The 21,271-nt window shown below is 44.3% G+C and overlaps 1 protein-coding gene across 1 annotated transcript in view; it reads right to left on the bottom strand.

Moving 5' to 3' along the window:
* Nucleotides 1-20,848, bottom strand: part of AKR1D1 (aldo-keto reductase family 1 member D1) — a 35,683-nt gene extending 14,835 nt beyond the window's left edge. The window contains exons 1-2 of the mRNA XM_057420591.1: nt 20,555-20,848; nt 4,041-4,208 (exon numbers count right to left, since the gene is read on the bottom strand). Coding sequence (XP_057276574.1) covers nt 4,041-4,208; nt 20,555-20,647 — 261 coding nt within the window. The 5' untranslated portion in view covers nt 20,648-20,848. The remainder of the gene's footprint in view (nt 1-4,040; nt 4,209-20,554) is intronic.
* Nucleotides 20,849-21,271: the final 423 nt, after the last annotated feature.

Below are 21,271 nucleotides of genomic sequence, written 5' to 3'. Positions count from 1 at the left end.
CTGTGGTCAGTTTTATGCTTGAAGGCAGAAGCTCGCATCATGTGAGTTAGCTGTTGAACAGCCAAGCACCCAGCACAAAGAGACAAAGAGAATCTTTTGGTTTTCTCCTGTGGTTGTGGAGCCTGAGTGACTGCCTGATCTAGGAAAGTTTTAGTTTACTCCCTGGTCCTCACTGAAAGATGTATAATGTTTAGTTACCGCAATGCAGGTGTGACTAGTTAGAGCCTTTTCAACCTCCTTAATCACAACTGCTTCCTTGCAGGGTTATGCCCTGATGTTGCTATGGAGTGTGCTTAGTTGATGAGCTTTCAGTACTATCTCTAGCTGAACTCCACTGATGCAAATTATCTTGTAAGGATAATAACATAGCATGGTAATTAGTAACCAAGAGCTCTTTGTAAATGGATTTCTGTAGTTAAAATTGACAAAACCCGGAATTAACACACAATGGAAAGTTTAAAGTGCCATTTGTCTGCACACAATAAACTGGGCTATTTTACCTTTTTTTTTCAATTCACAGAACTGACATGAGGAGTCATATTGAGTTTTTTGGCACCTTTATTGGCTGGAAAAATCTACAGTTTGTTTGTATGGTCATTGTCTAGTCAGTTCTGCCACCAAAGCTGGCAGTCACTGCATGCCAAGGTGTAGAATGAATTTGTTCTTGAGACATGAAACACTTGAATTGCCATTTTCAGGGGAAGATTATGGTTATAGGTATCAAAGAACAGAGCCTAGGTGAGCTTTAAATTATTTTAGGTGTGTGTTCTTTTTTTACACTATATTATAGATGTTCCTCGGGGAAACAATCTGCTCAGTTCTGCCAGCAGAGACAAGGGTGTGTTATCTTTAAGTTCAGTTGTGTTGAGCACAGCACATTTGACCCTGCCCTAAGCTGATGAACCAAAACAGGGTTTGGCACCTGGAAATCCGTACCAGACCTTGACCATTTGTATTTTGCAAGATATGAAGACTTTGTGATCACTAGATGGTGATTATACAGGCTGAGGTGCACTACAGTAAAGGGACCAAGATCTTCCTCTCAGAGTTTTAAGCTGTTCCAGTGGATTTCCTGAAAGCCTTTGGTCTGGGTGTTTTTTAAGCAGTGCATATGTAAAATGAGATGGACTTGAATATAACTAAGGAAATGAGTCTGTATACTCTTGATGTTTATTTTGTTTCATTACTGTGTTTTGGAAATTTAGTAACCTGAAGTATGTTGATAGTTGAGAAGCAGTTTTTCCTAGCTCCCTTTCTACCGCAGTCTTATTGAGCTTAGTCCTTTCCAGTGAATATACTTCTTTTGAACAAACAGCAAAAGTTCTAAAGAAACAGCCTTTAGAAATAGCAAACATTTGTACTATGTTAATAACATAGATGCCATGGAAACTTAAGAGTTTCATAACTGTTTTCATGATTCTTACAAGTTATTGTGTTATCTACCTAAGTAGAACCCATGTAGATGTTTGAGCAGTCAAAGCTGCCAGCTGGCTTTGGCATTTCAGGACACCATGTTTCCTGGAAATGTTACTTCTAGTTTAATGAAAGAAATATCTTGGGATGAAAGAGGAGACGCAAAAGGTCTTGCAATATAAGCCAAGTGAGATGTTGGCAGTTGATATAAAACCTCTAAAATTTCTGGATGCTGAGCTGCTCTGCCTGATCAGCCAGCCAGCAGCAAGAGCCAAGTGCAAGTGCTGATGATTTCAACTGGCAGATGCAGCGTGAATGCACCAAGTCACTATTCCAGTAACACTGCCACTCGGTAGGGCTGTTCTTGTTAGTTCCTGCTGATAAACCAGCTTCCAGTTGAAGCCAAAACATCATCTCTGCTTAAGAAGTTATCTGCATGAGGGGCTTAAATCTGAAAGGTTTTGGGAATTTCCAGCGCTTTTGGGGTCAGCAAGGCTGAAAAGAAAACTAACTTCTGATGTGCAAACAGCTTCTGAGAGTGGTCTACTGTAACTACCATGTTTCCTAGAAGATGCAACAGTTTGTATCGGTCAGTTACCGACCTGTGGCTGAGGTACCTACCAGTGGCTTGGTACTTGTTTGTAATTCTCAAGTTTGTGAGGTACATAAGGCTAAAGATACAAAAGCTCATTAGGCAAGGGATATCCAGTCCCATTCCTCCTGGGAAGTTCAGAGCTGCTGTGAAAATGTTCACTGAAACCTGTGAAAATTCTGGATTGCGATGGATTGAATTGGTTGCAAAATATTTTCTACTTCTTCCTTTGAAGTCTTTACAGATATGCTCTAATGAGCACCCTGAGCACCTGAAGTTTTGGCAAGCACAAGTAGGACACAACAGAAAGATAAATCCACATGTCCCATCTCAGAGTCACAAGGCAGGCTGCAACCACAAGTGCTGACTTTTGTGATACTGCATGTTGCAGCCCTGTGGCTTGCAGGATCTGCAGTTTAGGGGAAAACTGAACTTACAATCAACAAATTGAATGCAGTTTTATAGGTGGCTCAATGTTTAAGTGGTGATTATCAACTAGGAAAATACTCCAGTGATTAGATCAGACAACTGAACATAGAAAGATGTAATAAAATAAGTTTGGAAACTTTACAAAGAGATGTGCTTTCACAGAACCTAGAGGCTTATGTGGGAAAATAAACTGCAGGGGAAGCAGTTGGGAAAGTTAAAAGGTTCAAAATTGTTAGGACATCTGGTTCTAACCTTTTGGCACAACTCTGTGTTTTTGATTTGGAATATTGCTGGTAATTTGCAGTAATGAAACTATAAAACAGTTGAAACAAAGTATTTCAACTGATTCAAATCAACATATCTGGCATATGAGAGACTGGGAGACTACCCTGATAAAGGTGGAAAATGTGAGAACACCAAGTTTTTCTTAGGATGGCAAGGTTCTTACTACTAGACCCAAGCAGGGAACTTGGAAAAGAGTTGCATACTTTACAGATTGGAAATTGCTGTACTTGGAAATTGGTCTACAGCTGCTGAAAATCCACTTGGTCTGTAAGCTACCCCATCTGAAGCTTAGTTTCCCAGATCATAGAGCTTAACTAAATTGCTCACAGTAAAATGGGCCTTTTATCCCATGGTATCTTTCACCCTAGGAGCCATGGTATTTATTTCCAAGGTTGTTGAATAACTTTTGTGGATTATGTCTTATTTGGGAAAGGAAAAGGAAAATATTATGTTGATAAGTTCAAAGAAGCACTGCAGGAAGGGGGACTTGAAGCCATAGACTTCACTAAAACCTGGACAAAATTTTCTGGGGCCATCTGACCTTTATTATGCAATGTACAATGAACTTTACTGCTTATACCTGGGATAGTCATTGTAATTGTAGTATCCCTTGTCTGATGGAAGTGTCTGACAAAAGCTCTCATTCTTCTAAGAGAGAATCAACTCTTAGAGCCAAGGCTTTAAAGTACTAACTAGCTCATGCATTACTTTAGCCATGTTGCTCTAGAGCAGAAGTGTGATGACATCTTCTCTCCAAGTAAGTTGATTCATCATCCTAGAACTTTTTAATGACAGGTGATACAGTAACTAAGGGTGTAGCTTGATGAGTAGTTTTCTGGCAATAGTACCAATGTACTTGCTGTTTTCCTGGTACACAGATGGTTGCTCCCACCCCTTTCATTGTGCAGTATCGCAGCAAACCTGTATGGGGAATTACTCTAACAGAAAATAACTCATTTGCCAGATCATTATCCACATCAGGCTCAGTATGTGACTATATAAATGTGCATGCCAGCAAAATACATGGGACAGTAACAGATTAGGAAGCACCGCTGAATGTAACAATTGTCTAAACTTGCAGGTACCTATACTACTAAGCAGAATGCTAACAGGGCTTTAAACTGAAAACAACAGTGATTCCTGTGCTTAACGGCAAATCCAGTTCTTGTAAAGCTCTGCAGCATTATGGTAATGCTAGGAAAGAAAAATAAAGGATGTTGGATCTGGAAGTATGCCAGATGTTGACCACTGGCATTCTTAAGAAAGCACATTCACAAGAAATTATGGACTTAGTGTAAATAATCCAAATATAGCTTCTCACCTTGCCGCAGTAAAAAATGTCTTCCCGCTTGATTCTTCCTTCAGCAATCTTCTCCCGGATGGCTTGTCCCACTTCATGCTCATTGTAGTAGACAAAGGCACCATCAATATGGCGGTAACCAGTATCAATGGCAATCTTCACTGACTCCAAGCAGGTACCTTTAGGAGTCTAATGGGAGAAGAAAAAGAACAAACGGTTTTGGCCTCCTGCCTGCCTCTCCTTTAATGCTATAGAGTCCCTGAGATATGAATGAGGTTCGTGCTGGAGTTTGTCCAGTCTCCATCACCTCCATCCATTTGTCCCTCCATCACCTTCCCAGACACGTGTGTTTCAACTTGTGAATAAAAATGGGCTGTGCGTTTTAAGTGACTGGGAAAAGCAGCAAGCAAATATTTCTGTGTGTCTGGGAAAGAGAGAGTACTGGAGTCCTCAGAAAGTAGAATTGAATGTATTTGATATGAAAATTATTTCAGAATTTTGTATCTAGAGAGCAAGGGCTTTCCTACATCAACAGTTTGATAAAATCCCTTACTCAAGTGGAAGAGAGCTTTTTGCTTGAGCGCACACCTGGTCAACTACCTGCCTGATCAGAGGCACAGTAGAGCTTTCATCAGAGCAGGAATGTGGATTTGTTCTCTTTCTCCTTAAATCAACTTACCATTGGTGGTATCACAATCTGAAGGTTTATGGCTCAGGACTGTCTACTGCTGCTCCCAGTTCTGGACAGTTGCTTTACTGTGTGGCTAAGCACCAGTAAATGCTTTAGTGTAATGTTACTGCTTCAGTGTAAGATGAGCCCAAGAAATCTCTTAATAAGTCCAAGTGGCATTTTTGTACTGTGTGCTGCACTTCAAATTCAGAGTGAGCCCGTTTTTTCAGAACAGTCATATTTTCCATTAGCCCATGTGGCAAGCAAAATGCACATGGGCCAAACCAAGCAAAGAAAGCATAAGTCTGGTAACTGAAATCTTTTGACTGATCACTGAAATTTTTGTACTGAAAACATCTTATTGCTCCCCCACTTTGCATAATGAGAGGGCAGCTCTAAGTGGTGGTGGTGAAGAGCTCTCAGAGACATGTTGCAATGCTGTACTCCCACACTTTTCATAGGCATTGCTCTGCTGAGATGAGGACATCTGATTCACTTTAAAAGTGGAATAGGGTGAGTCAACCTACTCTGCTGTGCTGCTGTCAGCAGCAAATACCAAGAGGTGGATTTTGCTACCTCCAGTTGAAGGGCCAAGACTGTTCTGCTTCTCCTACTAAAAAAAAAACCAACCAGGTGCCAGAGGCATGTGAAAAGGCAGGATATGAAGAGAGCATGTCAAATTTGTTGGTTTTGCTGATGCCTAGGAAAGACAAGAATCAGGACTGCTGTGGGGAGGATCACTTTTCACCACAGCAGTCAGAGTCCCTCCTCTCCCTCCAAGCTTCACTTTTATGGCAGCCACTGGCTTAGATATCCGGAAGTTTGCCATAAAATAAGAGCAAAATAAGAGATGGTGGAAGAGCAGCTGCTCTTCCACCACCTGCTGAACTAGAAGGTATGAAAGCCGTAGCCACCGCAGGATGCTGCAGCAACTAAAAAACATTGGTCTGCCCTTCCATGCACATGGAAGAAAGATCTATGAAGAACTGCTGAAGACACGTGGGGGTCAATCTCTCTGTCTTTCAGTCCCAGAGCTGAATCCCTGAGCTATGCACAGGGTTCATGCTGGAGTTCACCTAGTCTAACTGTCCCTTACCTCCCCAGATATGTGTTTCAACTTTTGGTTAAAAATATGTAGAATCTGGTGGCAGATAATTCTGGGGCATTAGGACTATATCCCAGCCTGCTTGCTCTGCTCTTCAGTGTCTTATCTGGGCTGGCTGCTATCAGGCATGACTGGACCAACTTCTATTTGGGCTCAGGGGAGACTTTTCTGCTCCAGCATACAATGCCTAGAGGTTACTTAAAATGCAAAGCTGCTCACACTTGCCCTGATTTATTACAGCTGTGGGTGAGAGCTGAGAGGCAAACCGGCACAATTTGGCATACTAAAGTATTTACAGCAGTGACAATGTAATATTGTCTGCTTAATTGAGAGAGACAGCGAGACACTTGTTTGAATGCTTTGCTCCTTTCATTGTGGGAGCCTCCTAAAGGCATGCCTAGCCCCTGCCAGGGCCCTTTCCTAGTTGTTAGTAGGATGTAATGAAGACTATGGCAGCTGAAAGCCTTTGAGGTGCAGTCAATGGCTAGTTTTCACTTGGGGCATGTTGGGCAGCTTTACAGAAGTGCAAGGCATGGAGCAGTGACAACCTCCACTCACTGCTTTGTCCTTGCCTGAACCCGCAGGCAAGGAATTGAGGAAGACAGCAGGCAAAAAGCTCTGACAGGAGTTCTACAAGCCTGCCTACTACTGATGACAACAACATCAAACCTCTGCCTCAGCAGTGAGCTGCATGAGTTTGCAAAGCTCAAGCTGACTAGTGCAGAGCAACAGGGCTCAGCTTAAAGGTCCTGTGAGCTCAAGTCTAAGTGATGACTAGTTATCCAAATGGGAAGTATATTTTTGAAACATGAAAAGAAGTGTTTTCTCCTGATGAAACCTGATTTTTCAAGTAGTGTGACTAGATAGCTTCAGCCTGTCTGGCTTCCACCAGTCAAGTGTATGAAAGCAGAACATTCAGAGTACAGTGACACATTATCTTAATACAGATTGAAAAAGAAAAAAGTTGTGGGGTTGTTTTGTTTTGTTTTCCTACTTTTTCCCTTTTGTTGAAGAGCCTGAAAATGGGGTGTGGACCTGATCCTAGAATTTCCTCTCTCTTCTCTTTGCACTCCTGGGAGATTGCATGAACATGACCCCCAGTTGTTTCCTGAAGCTGTAAACTAAACTCCACCAAGCAAGGAAAGGCTGATAACTGAGTTGCATCTTTTCTCAAACACCAGGGCCAAACTGGTCAGTAACAAAAGCAGAAGGAATAGGTGAAGAAAGGTGGAATCTCACATACAGGGAAACAGCATAGTTGCTGACTTAGAAGGAGAGTGGAATAGAGGAAAATGAGAAAGTTTGCAGTTACTGCAATTGCCTTTGACTGAATCAGTTAATTTATGTTAGAGCTGAACTTATTTCTTAATCTTTTGCATGGGACTAACACACATTTGTTCAAATAATCTTGTGAAAGACTCCTCCATCTCAAGGAATAATCTTATTCTTTAGGGGCTTGAGAAGACTTTTTTTTTTTTTTTTTTTTGACCAGGCCTTAATTACCAATGGACAGAGATGGGTTTATATTAAATATATACATTTTCATTGCGCTAGTTCATTTCATCTGGTGTGGTATATTAGTTCTGACAGATTCTGGTCTAAGGTGCTTCATATAAAAATGCAAGGCAACCTAGGGAACAGTTTTTTGAAAATCCTGCCTCTATTGAACCATCCCAGATGAAGGACTGGGACATCTGCAAGTCTGGAAACTTTGTACCATATGTTTATTTTCATTCTGATGGAGAAACTATCATTTCTAGCATTTCACATATCTAATTCTTCCAAATCCTGCAGGAATGGGCTGTGGTAAACTGTGCTGATGAGTTGCACAGGCTAGTCATGTTGTGGTTCTGCCACTTTTTAGAAGTGTTGCCTTAAATGTCGTATCTTATTCCATTGTTTCCTGACAGACCATATTAAAGCTGGCTGACTCAGATCACCACTGCTCATCTATCTTTCCATCGGGGAAGGTAAAAATATGCATCTCCCCTCAACCGCACTGCTTAGCCTGAGAAGTTTTAATCTCTTCTGTCTTTTGTGGAAATAAAAGTCTATAGTAGTGATCAGATCAGAGACTACCAACTGAAAAACAACTTTTACTTAAGTGTAGGCATAATTCTGTGGTATGACAACTCTTACTTCTCATAGTGTTGTATAAGGGTTGATACTTCAGTCACAGCAGCTGATGGAGCAATGCCTCCCAAGCTGCCTGGCCATGGGACAGCCACTTTTACTCTATCAGGAAAGCCAGACCTCCTCCTTTTCCTTATTGTGGGTTATATTCACAGGTGTATGTTATCTAAAGTATGGATGCTTATGCTTTCTGCTCCTTTTGGGTAAGCCTTTATTTTTGTACCGTTCCCAAATAAGCAGGGCTCATTTTTAAAGCAGCACTAATGCCAAATGAGGTAATGAAATATCTCTGTGCTATAAACCTTTCTGCTTTGTCAGTAGTAATTCTGGACTCTTTGGCCTGAAGACAAATTTTTGCTTCTTTAATACTTCTTATTTAAGTGTAGGTAAGAGGCATGTTTGATCATTAGCTGTAATTAGTGTTTCAGTTTCTAATCAGTGCGCCCTGCAACTATGCTACTTTGGTCAAGGACGGTTGTTTCAGAACTGTAATTTTATAACCACTTGAACACTCTAAGTCAGATTTTTATCTTCAGTGCTCTTACAGTCAATCAGAAAAGATATTAAACTTATTACATGATTTATGATAAAAGAAAACCCTCTTAATCACTAGTAATTCCTTCAATGCCATCTAGGTTATTTTTAAGATCATGGAGTTTAAGGAAGCAATACATGAAATTATTCCCCCAATCAATAGGTTGTAAACCTGCTGATTTACCACCACACATGACTTATTAAACCAGTATTTGTTTCCTTCAGGCTCCATTGTAAATAAATCTGGAAGAAAGACAGGGGGGGAAGACTCAGATTTGCACCTTCACTGGAAGAAAGGAAGCAGCAATTTGGCCCCTTCTTGGTAGATGAAGTAGCCAACTGGCCAGTTCCTGCATTTTATGAGTCTGAAAAAGCAATGTTCTTCATCAGTTCTGCCTGTCTGAATGGATCTGCTCTCTTTTTACTCTGAGACAACGAACTTTTTATTTTTCAATGTTTATTCCAGACACCTTCCACCACATCCCATCTTGTTAAAAACTTTTCTCCCTAACATAGAAAATGTACAGCTTCAGTTTTGCTCATGGTTTCATGTGACCAAGCACAGGAGAATATTTTTTGTGCAGGCATGCCTGTGAATTTTACTGTTCTGTCTTAAGTAGAACGTTATTTGCTTAACACTTAGTTGATGTTCTACTCATTATTGTTATTTAGTGTCACATATCAGCTGCCCTCCAAATCTTTTGCTTTTTCTATAGCATCCTTTTCTGGTTAGCAATTTCCATCAGCTTTCCAGCTGATAAAGGGGGATTCTGGTTGTCTCCACGGGCAAAGCTAACAGGACACCCTACTAGTAGACTGCAGTCTTGCAAAACCACATGAGCAGCTACCACAGGCACTGCTTTTATAAATGTCTTAACATCACTACTGTCATTTACTCTTTATTATTTCATACAGTAAAGGAAAACAGTCTGACTTGGGCTTCCAGATTCTGCTCTGCCTCATTTCACATATATATTCAGCTTTACAGGGTTGCACCAGTCTCAGCAGCATGTGAGAACCGAGGAAACAGCATTGCACTAGTTAGTGCAATGGTAGCCAGTCCCTCATCTGGGGATAATGATCCTGGAAGGAAGAGTTTCTTGTGTTGGGAGAGACAAGGCCATCTCCTGGAAAAAATCTGACTTTAGCTGCAGCTGAATTACACAAGAGATCCAAACTGTGGGCTAAGCACTCCAGTCCTAACCTATAATTTAAGATGTGGAGCTGTTGTTTAGGAATCTTAGTCAGCTAAACACAGGAAGGAGAAAGTAGGTACATTCATGGACTCAGAGCCTCCTTTGCCAGAGCTCGGCTCTCACACACAGATTCTTATGCAAGTTTCTAGAAGCCCAGATGCTTATTTCCATTTGCCTGTTTTCCGGACAAACTGGCAAAGAGGACTGGCTTAAGATGTTAGGAACAGAGCATAGAAAACATGTGTACTGAAGGCACTACAGGAAAGCACAGGTTGAGTTTACAAAGCCAGAGGATATGAGCCACACAAGGGTACATTCTTAGAATTGTTTAATCTTGTAAAGGAGAAGCTGTACTGTACACCTCTTTCTTGGAAAATGTAACTGCCAGCACACCCCCTTCTCTCATACACCGGAAAATCTGGCTTTCGTCCTCCGGAAGCATCGACAGCCACCATCCAGGAAGCAAAACCCAGCAAAGGGATCTCTGCAAAAGCAGGTAGAGCTGAGAACAGAGGCAGAGAGCACAGCTCAGAGCCATGAGCTGGATGCCAGCCCAGAGCTTTGCTTTATGTCATGCAGTGAATTGCCTTAGAAAGTGGATGGTAGCAAATGCACTCAGAGAAGTCGGAGGGAATGGTGATGCTTGCTGCCTTGTGTCACACTGTGAACAAGCATGGTGTCTTTCTCCTCTAGGCTGATATCCTGTCAGTGGCCTGACACATGAGGTTTGATTGGCCATAAATCAGAAATTAGATTGCATAACTTCAGATTTGGCATTTCTAGAATTCCTGTGACATTATTATTCTAGGATTTAGCCAAAGCTGTCTTCAGGAAAGCCTTATTATTGTAGCTGGCAGAGGCTGCCGGTGTTATTTTTACCACTTAATTGCAGAATCCTCCGGTTTAGGATGGCCACTTTTCACTTGATGCAAATTCACTTAACGCAAGCCTAAACTGAAGGGCTGCCATGCCTCTCTGTCAGCAGCTGAAGGATTAAAGCAAACCAAGCACACCCAGGTCCTATGCTTGCAGTGCCAGCATGGTGGACTGGGGCAGTTTCCTGAAGAGCTGGAGGACACAATAGCCATCTGGCCAGCCTTGGAAAGCACGGCTCTAACTGGAAGGGTGAATGCTATTGAAATACCATTCAGACAAGAAATGTAGTCCCAGGGATGCGTGTGGTACAAGGGGAAGACAAAGCACCATCTTATGAGATAACAAGAGAAAGAAAAGATTGCCAACAGTCCTTCTACTTTGTTCCCTAGAGTTAAAGGGGAGAGGTTTCTGGCGCCAGTTCGAAGAAGCGTTTGCAAAGGCAGATGTAAAACCTGGGGAATTCCACCACCTAGTTAGCTGAACCAACAAAAGTTGCCTTTAATGAAGCCTAGAGAGGAATTTTCTGCACAGCATTTTCAAGTTTTGACAAATGTGGCCTCCTAGGTCAACCAGAGACACAACACAGATGTTAGCTTCCCACACGAGCTGCAAGAACATGCTTACGCTGTTCTTTGGAGAACTGCAGGGAATCAGGGACACATGGGAGTGCACAGCCATATTTAATGTATGGACTCAGTCAAGGGCTTTCTAGAAAATGGAGGTTTGTCTGCAATATTGGACTCTAAATATTCTTGCCAAAAAGTGTATCTCTCAGTTGTGTTAATTTATATTCCTCACTCATATGGGTTCCTTTTTTCCACTTTTCAACAATGCCAGTGATTCCCTGTCTCATCTTCTATAAAACATTTTCACAACTTTTATTTACATAGGAGGGCTTTCTCTGTGGCTTTTGAGCAGGGTTAAAAATTCATTATGTTTAGAAAGCCGGAGGAAAAGAGAAATTCCTTTTTTTTGTCAATATTTGGCCTTGATATTATTGCATTGGTACAGCTAGCTTTATAGTTTTTGGAAGAGGGATATATTGAAACAGCTAGTGCTTGTCACTGCACTACGCAGCTGTGGAATGGAAAAGGTCTGCTTTCTGTTTGGTTACTTTTCAGACAAGAATCCCTACAACTAATTTTTGGGTAGTTCTACTGTGCTAAAAGAGTACCTGGATTAACTTTCTATTATTTTTGGATTGGTGTTGATTAAACACAATTCTACCCTATGCCATAGCCAGACATATATCCTGGTGGGTGATGTTAGCATCTGATATCCACCACCCAAAAGACATACTGACTCCTAGGCAAAGCTGTCTCTTAAACGTCACTTGCTCTGGGAACGTTTTCTTCTGGAGTGCTCTTGTGGTGTCCAAATCTGTGTGTGTCGGTGCCACATTCAGGAGCCAAGTGATGTGGTGCCAGGTTGGCTTTAAGAGCCAGCCCCTCTGCTTGGATTAGGCAGGCATCCTTGCACCGGGCCAGGCAGTTAATCTGGCTGTCAATGTTTACATTAGTAGAAGTTGTCCAGTCCAGGGAGGGGAAAGATACATCTCTTGGTTCTGGAGCAGTCTGAAAGAGTTTCAGGTAGCAGCTGAAACGTCAGCATAGGTTGGAGGTACTACATTTTTTTAAAGAGTTTATTTGAAGGAGTAAAGAGTCTTTCTGAGTACAATCTACTCAGCAGACTAAAAAATCCCCCATTTTCTAAAACTAGCCATTTTGTGGCCATTTTGCTTAGAAATCCTCCTTAGGTTAATGAATTCTATAGCCAGAGAGTTAGCGTTTCATTCACCCTCATCTACAAGGCTGGATGAAGCCTCATCAGGAATTTTACATGTTGGCCATTTCAGCAAATACAGCTTTTAATCTGCTGCACATGATTAGACACTAATTGTATTTGCAGCTGGAAACACCACAGAAGCCATTGGCACGAAGTGCAGATTAGTCATACTATCAATTTGTTTTCTATTAAGCTTCAGGATTCATAGAAATGAAGAACCACAGAGATTTCAGCAGAGAAGATACACAGAGGTAAAAGAGCATTTCTGCAAATTCAACAATGTCTTAGAGTCATGTGTTTTGTGCAAATCAAAGTCATGAGAACAAAGCTTGTGTCCTCAAAAAGGTTAAATGTAAGAATCTTTTCTGCAGCTTGACAGAGTGATAAGTCATTTTGTCAAATCCAACTTTAAAAAATTATATTAATGGTTAAAAGGTTAAAATACAGTTCTTACATAAAAGCTAGCATTTGAACATGCCACATTTCAGAAAAAAAAAAAGGCAGCTACCTTTTCTGATGATATTGGTTTTTTTTTCCTAATTAGACTTAGTTTTTTCTTTCTTAATGAGATAAAGATGCAATCTTCCATTTATGCAAACCAAAAATCTTCCATTGTATAACATGAAATTACAGGGAGTTAGAAGGAATTAAGGCATCAAGAGGTGATTGCAGGTAAGGGAGGAGAGGTCAGGGCTGAACCACCAGGAAGGCGGTGTTGAAAGCACACAAATGTAGAAAGACTTTTCCAGCAGCAGAAATGTTGTATGGCAGAAAAGAGAAGGTGAATGTAAGATAAACAAACTCGACTTTTCAAAGGTGATAAATATGCCATTAAAACGTATATGAGAGAACTTTAAAATACATCATACAATGTTGAGGTTTTGGCAAAAGTTATTGATGAAAGCAGAATTTGTCCAAAAGCCTTTTGATTTAGTGCATTCCTCTACTCTCTAACCTATTTTCTATAAGAAGTCTGACCTGTGAAAGCAGTATCTGAGATGTTCACCTGTTCATCCCTCATCCTCTGGCATATTTGCCATCGCTGTAGCAAACAGCAGGGATGGATTAAGAAAATAAAACAGCCCAGAGTTGCTGCAGTTTCTTTCACACATACTCCTTCTCTTGTATGTATTTATGTGGTTTTGATCATGTTTCCAATAAGCAGATATGCTCTTGCCTAAGAGCCATATTGTTCTCCCGCTGCTAAAACCTGGTGCCTGCTACTGCACCTCCTCAAGGCATCTGGGAACCAGATACCAAGACATCCTGCCTTTATCTGCTCTTGGCAACTGGGTCTTGCCAGTATCTGTGACTTAGTCAAGGAATAAGGAGTAAAATCTGAGGGATTAAGCAACAAGGGCATCATTCAATACCAGGATACTGGCCGCTGAAAGAGAAGTACGCCATCTGCAATCTCTTCAAGCAGAATGGTCTGAGTATGGTTTAGTCCTCCAAGCATGAAACTAACCGAATCATGACTTTGTCAGGGGGTGATCTGGCTACAGATATATAGTTTCAGGATAAACAGTGTTCAGCCTGAAGGCTAGGCTAAGAGTTTACTGACAGGCAGGCAAGGAGCCCTCCATGGCATGTGCAAGATCAGGCACGGTTCTTTTCACGGGCTGCACTAATCTCCTTCCCTCCTGCCCTTGCCTCAAGTGTACAGGTCTCTGTTTGGGAGTGTGGCTTTAGGATATCCTCAGAGACCAAGGGAATATAAGGCCACCCTCTGAAACATCTCAGAAATAGCAGCCCTGGAAGACCGCGTTGGCCTGCCGTGGCTCTGCTGCTCCAAAGCGCTCCCTGAAGACAAGAATTAGTACCGCATGAGGTAATACTGCTGCTTAAAAAGCAGATGGCTTGAGAGAGCTGGTGGTGATTACTGAAAGGGGCTGTAAAGAGGCTAACAACGTCCTTTGGAAATGCTGGTCAGGGGATAAAGCCCAACAACTTTAAAAACACAATTTCTGTTTGGGAACATTCTTCACTGCTTAAATTCAGGGCACACATATGAGGCTCCATAGCCAAATATCCCAGATGACTCTTCCAGCTTTGTTCAAATCAGGTTCCCAATAGCCTTTTTAGAGGAGAAAAAGGCAAAACATCTCCCTGGACTACACCCGTGGTGACTTCATGTGGGTCCATAAAGATCACTTCATTAGAGAGCTAACTTCAGACTCAGTACTTGCTGATTTCAAAGACATATTCATGTAATCGTTCACATTAAAAGTACTGTGGTATTTATATATTTAATAGTGTGTTGTGGGAAGTAAGCTAAGGCTGCAAGGACAATTGCATGCTCCTGTTCTTGCCACTGCCTCTCTTATCTCATTCAAGAAAACAATCTAGGAGGCAAGTGGAGGGTTAGCTCAAGAGGAATACAGTTGTCTGAGTCAGAGAAAGAGAAATTTGTAGGAAAGAGGTTAAAAAGTGGAAGCCTAAGCTTCAACCCTGTCTCCAGTGATCTCAGGAGTCACTCCTTCCTGGGGCTTTCAATACACCATCTATTTTGTAGCTTTGTGTGAGGCAGAGAGGGGGACTGAAATCATCACTGAGTCCACCCGGTCATGTTTCAGAAGCTGGTGATGGACAGGAGAGGAAGAGGGAATTAAACTGGGTGCAATCCCCCCTTTACTGCAGCTCAGAAATCCAGATGATATTATGGGGCAAGTTACCTCATTTGACTTAAAGTTAACCCATGGCAGCTCAAAAGACAGGCACCTTGCAACAGAGATGCAGCCTGCACAGTTAGGAACAATTGAAATAGTCTGTGTGCTCACATTCTTGTGCGAGGAACTTTCTGGCATAAGAGGTCCTATGAGAGCACTAGGGGCTGTTAGGCCTGTACAATGAAAAGTTACTTTGTTCAGCTTCTAGCTTGGGTGTAAAAAGTAATTCAGGGTGCCAAAACAGTGTTTATACTTATCCAAAACAGATTTCTTTGTTTGTTGGTTGTTTTTTCTCTTCTTTAAACTTGGTCACTCAGATTGGATATGGAAGCCCTGGATGAACTTTTCCTCTCCCTGATTCAAACCAGCAGTTTCTTCTTAAACACAACCCAGACTTTCTGGGCGCTCACAAGGGTTACTTTGTGGTAATTAAGGATTTGGGGAAATGGGTCTCTCTCACGCTGGGCTGGCTGCCATACTGAGTTCTTCAGCATCCAAAGCTGTGGGGCTGGTGGGCAGCATGCTTTCCCATGGGGAAGGTGCTCCTTCTGCTCCAGCCTGCACATGTTTCTTGTCTGCCTCTAGCTATCGCATACCCCCATGATCGCATTATTTCCCTGGGCTTTGTGATACTCATTTAATCCCCAGAGGCAGGATTGAATCTGGTTTCCTATCGCCCATGTGGATTCCCTCATCAGTGGGCTATTGAGGGAAAGGCAACTGCTACCTCCAACTGCTTTAATAATCCTTTGATTCCTCAGCTTGTACTGCCAGTGCCCAAAATGAAATGCTTTGCCGTTTGTTTTGCCTGAAACTATTCCACAAAACTGCTTCCAATTTATGGATGGATTTGGCTACCTCAGAACCTCATTTTTAGCAAAGACACAACTTGCCAAAAACCCTCACCCAGTGCTATTCTTGAGCACTTTGCCCAATCCTATATTTCAGAAGCAGTGCCTGTGTACAGTGTGGTTGCTACAACCTTCCCTCCAAGACCTTTCCTCCCTCAGTCAAAACAGGAAGACAGGAGAGGAGTTGTGGCCAAGACCCCTTGACCTTCCAGGGAGACAGCAAGTATTTATGTGGAGGTACTGGGCTGACGATCTTAGCTGTGTTGACAGGGATGAGTTATAAAGTGAAGCAGGCATAAGTGCTGTTTTAACAAGGCATAGGATTTCCAGGATTTAGGAGTGTTCTTAGCACCTTTCCCCTCTAAGCCTTCTCATCCCAGCACCCCATCTGCTTCCAGATGGGGACCAGTACCACTTTCTGGGCTGTGCTGGGAGCTGAACATCAATGCTGGGAGATGATGATCTGGCACTGCTATGGCACAGGGTGATGCCACAGACTCATCAAAGGGACTGTCGTCCTCCACCCTTCCCTGTGGGGCTGCCCTCTCCCTCCCCCCCATCTATTTAATATCCTGAAGAATTGGGTCAACAGCTCAGGGGCCCTCAGTCAGCGAAGCTGGACATGGTGCATCTGCTGGAGCCTTGGCAGAGCCACCCCTGCACACACAGGGCGTTGCCGGCAGGATCCCCAGAGCCAGATGGGCAGAATTGGCCTCAAATTTTGAAGCCATCCGGAGGACCTTGGTAGTCCACTGCTCCCACTGTGGTTCCCTCCAAGACACATGAGGAGAGTGGGAAGGAGTCAGTGACTGAGATTTTTGGTGTGTCACTGGAGTCCATTCCTGCTAGGATGAATAGCTTGATTTATGTAGGCAAGAATCTAATATGGCTTACACCTTTCTTTCCCTATGTGAAGTGGAACACAAAACTAACTTCAATGCACTGAAATCTGCACCAAAAAAAAAACAAACAAAACAACGAAAACCAGGCTAAGCTTTCTAGTTATACAATTATCTTTCCCCTAAAAAAAAAAACAACAAAACCTTCCATTAAAGCAGCAGAAAATATTTTTAAGTGCTTTTCTTCATAAAAAAACCTCTGATTTTGTCACTATTTCTATGGCCCAGTGAAGATTCCTGTGTTTCTGCTATGAGATGAATTGATAGCAAATGGTTTCATTGTGCTTTCTTACTGTGCTAAGAGAGTAAAGCAAAAAGAAACTCCCAGCATTGCACTACCGGTGTTTTCAGTCTCAAAGAATAAGCTGAATTCTTGTCATCCTGACCTATATCCAGTCAGGAGAAAAGCTCTCTTACATCTATGGGTAAAGAGTGTTCAATTAAAATTAATCTGATTATCAAACAGGCCTATTCTACAGTGGTCCAGCTCTGCTTCAGTTAAGTGATGTACTTTGTTGAGTCAGTTAACTTTTACGAGGGACCAGATTTCGATGAACTGATTTATTTTGTGTGTGGTGTTTCACAACTGGAGAAGTATGATTTATCTCCCGAAGTTGTCTTTGGGAGAACAATTCAATTATTTAATATGAGCAAGGCAGGCTGCTGACACATTTCAGTTCTGAAGGCACTGCTGTGCAGTTTATCCAGACAAAGCCCGAAACATGAATGCTGGCCTCCTGCCTCTGTTTTCATGTAACTGACTGTCGGAGAAGCAGATTTCCCTGCTCCATGGCTAACTAGATCTGCCTGGTTTGCTTAACCAGTGAGCACATTCCTGCACTTCAGGAAGAACACTCTGGGCTCATTTTGAGCTACTGGGCTATAGCACGAGATTGAGAAAACAGATTTGTTTTGGACAAGCTGCTCAAGGACATGGAGGTGCCAGGGTGAATAACCTTTGAGAGAAAGCAAAATGAATCTGCCTCCAAGAGCAAGATGAATAATCTGACAAACGAACGGCTCTGTGTTTTGTATCAAAGCACAAAATGACTAGAAGTCGCGGAGATCTGACTCATGAGCAGAAATAGCGTGCTGGGGACAGCTGGCACTGTTGCTACCACCAGCTGCCTGCCCCCACCACTGGAGAACGGGAGCCTCAGATGCTGCTTCTTAAGCAACTCAGCCTCAAAAAGCTACAGCTAAGCATTTTAAGGGAAACGTGTCAGTGCTAGTTTTTAGCCTCACTCATTAAGATAAAACTTGAAACAGTCCCGAGTTGCCATAAAGGCTTTCAGCTCACTAGGCAGGAGGAACAGGAGGGAAACCTTGCCAGGCATCCCACTGGAGGTTGCGCCAGGCACAAGTCAGCACTCGGCAGAGCAGCTTGTCCCAGCTAAGCTGCACTTCATTGCCACTGCAACAGGTTGACAGAAGACCCCTGTCCTTTTATCAGCAAAGCAGCCTTTTTGAGATGGGCAAATTTAAGTGGTGACCTACTTAGACATCCGGACCCATCAACGACCAGTAGCTGCAAACAATTCTGCAGCATAATCCCATGGCACCCTGCTACTGCGTTTCCCCAGCTGCCCTCCCTGACTCAAATACACAATCCTAAATACTAGCGTAAAGCTTCATCCCAGCTCCTCCAGATAGACAGTGTTTCAGATGGTCTTCTGCAAAAAATTAGACTTTTGCAAGTGCCTTATCAGCGCTGCTTTCTCTACCTCTTCTCAGTTCCTCCTCCCACCCATAACTTTCAAACATGTTTATCATGTTGAAAAAGAAAGACAGCTCAGAAAATCAAACTCCTACAAACGTGGGGGGAGAATGGGTGGTTGGGCATGTGCACCCATTCCCACTGAGGGTGCAGTTACACAGTAGCTTCAATTGCTCTAAATTGGAGTTTCCATAGCAATGCCCTGTCTGCATCATCCTGTTGTCTTGTCCCCCTCTCCTGCCACCAGAAACAAGGAGGTACGTGCGAAAAGCGAAAAGCCACCACCGAGGCTGATTCTGCTGAAAACCAGTTCTCCCTAAAAATGATACATTTTGGCTAGTTGAGCAAGGCTCACCACCCCCTTGATCCACGGGAGGGCAAAGTGGGAAGCAGGATTTTGCAGGAGTGGGGAAGAAGGAACAGGTTGATTTTGAGACATTTTAATTCCGGCAGAACGAACTCTTAGCAGGGTTACAGCATTGAAGAAAAGCTGCCTGTGAAAGGGGAATCCCATCTGCCCCCTTTCTCAACTCCGGCAGATTACTTGCCACTCTGAGCTCCCTGACTGAACCTGGCTAATGCCACAGCATCAGTCCAAGGTGCATCTGGGCTGCAGGTGGGAAGGGCAGCGAGGCAGGAGCACCTCTTGCTGACAGCCTTATTTTAACTCAACTTTTAAACTAGTGTAAAACTGCAACTCAGGAGTTGGAGACGTGATATTCAAGTCTGGAAAGAGACACTTCAAGCTTGCTCAGAGTTATTTTGTCACTGAATTATGCAACGTTCTGCTTTGCTGGGTTAAAACTCCTGTTAGGGAGCTTCATTTTGTTTCACTAACTGTTACTCAAAGAACACACTAGCTGAAAATATCTCTGTAAACCCAAGTTATGTGGGGGACGGTGCCCAGCCTCTGAAGTTGCAGATTCCCACCCATTCTCCTCATGTAAACCGGCAGTGTTAATCAGGGAGATCTGCAGCCCTTTCTACATCGCTCATCAATCAACATTGCCCTACTTGCAGCAATGGTTATTGATTATCTTATTTGACACTGTTATTAATACACCGTAGTACAATTAGTGGGTGTTAAACGGCTTTAATCAAGAGTTTTCTTTAAAAAGGTATTTTAACGACCTCGTGGTGTGTGGAGTCACACACACAGTATTGCATCTCAACTCTGATACTATTACACAAGAAGGGTTCTAACCACGCTCTCTCTTTGTCCACTCTTCAAACAAACAAGAAAGAATTACTGAAAGAACAGGCGATTTAGGAGAGCAAAAGGCAGCAGCTAGTGAGTTGCCTTAGCGCTTCCAGGTGCGCAGAGGGAAGAAGCATCAGTCGTGCTTCCAGAGCCTCGGTGCAGCCGAATCAGCGATCCCAGTCAGATGGGATGGATGCCTGCCCGGGACACGCAACACCGAAGGATGTAGAATATTTGAGAGTGGTTTGGCCGCTGGCACGCAGCTATGGGAGCAGCAGGAATCAGGATGCAGGAATTTGGTCTTTGTTTCAGGAACATTCCTTGGAAAGTGTAGGGCCAACTGCAAGACCGTCCGAAACCCCTCATCTTATCAGCGCTCGGCCCAGGGAGGCAGTGGGACCGGTTTCCTCAGACACCGGGCTTCTCGGGACCGAGTGCTGTAAGCCTCCCTGCCAAGCAGCCGGCTTTCGCTGGGTACCCCATCCCTTCCCGGTGACTCCGGCGGCCCCGGGCTTGCACCGCCCCGACACCCAGCCCCCGGGGCCACGGCAGAGGGAATCCCGGACCCCCGCACCTCCTCCGCTGTGCTCACCGGCACGGAGCCGTGCGGCAGTGCGGGATGGTGAGCGCCACACCGCAACCTGGGCAGGAGTATTAGGGTTTTGGGTGTTTTTTCCCCCCACCTTTTCCTCCTCTGCGCGCCGCGCACCTCCCGTCCTGCTCACGGGAGCGCTCGGGCTCTAATTCTCCAAGCAGCAAAAGGAGAAATAGCCTGTCGGGGAGGAAAGCGAGGGTGGAACTGGCGGATAGCCCCCGTCTGGGGGTCTGCAGCCAGGGCGACCGCCACCTGCCCCTGCCGGAGGAGCGGAGCGGGGGAGTCCCGGCGCCACCGGACTTACTTTCTGGGGGTCAGCATAGGTGCCCAGCCCCAACAGCGGGATGCTGTTCCCGTCGCTCAGGGGGACGCGGTGATTCTCGGCTGTAAGGTTCATGGTGCCGACAGGTAGGGCCGCCCCTAGCCCGCGGCTGCCTCCGCAGGGGAGGGAGCCAACCGCGGCCCCTGCGCACTGACACCCGCCGACCGGACCGACGGCGCCTCTGAAGGGGCTGAGATACGAACTGCCCGCTCCCTCCGGCGAGGAATGCCTTTTTGGGGGGCTGAGCCACGTGTGTCCGTGGCGGCCCTGCACCGCTCCCCGCCGCGCCCCGCCCCGCGCCCCGCCCCGCCGCGGCCACCGGTGGCCCCGCGCACCGCCCAGCGCACCGCCCCGGGGACCCCCGCTGCGACCCCCGCTGGGTTACCGCGGCCGAAGCGGGCCGATGGGCGTCCTGCGCTCCGAGGGCCCCAAGGGGTCTTGGCCGCTGCCGGGAGCCCTCTCGAGGCCTCCCTGCCCGGAGCTGCCCGTGGGGTGATGGCTGTGCCCTCCTCCCCTGGCTCCCGCAGCAGGGCACGGGCTTCCCAGGCTTTGGCTTCGCAGGTCTTGGAACTTTTCCCACGGAGGTGCAAACCCCTCTTTTAAATCCCCAGAGTCAGGGTTAGCAAGGACACTTTGTGTCCTCCGAGGAGAGTTTCCAGGTCTCCTTTCCAAAGGCTACAGGCCACAGGCTGAAAACCC

This window comes from Pezoporus wallicus, unplaced genomic scaffold (assembly GCF_028554395.1).
Source record: "Pezoporus wallicus isolate ANWC-B61680 ecotype Strahan unplaced genomic scaffold, APGP_CSIRO_Pwel_v1 contig_2871, whole genome shotgun sequence".
Classification (NCBI taxonomy): domain Eukaryota; kingdom Metazoa; phylum Chordata; class Aves; order Psittaciformes; family Psittacidae; genus Pezoporus; species Pezoporus wallicus.
The sequence above is the reverse complement of the archived record's forward strand: the minus strand, read 5'-3'. Positions and strand labels throughout refer to the sequence as shown.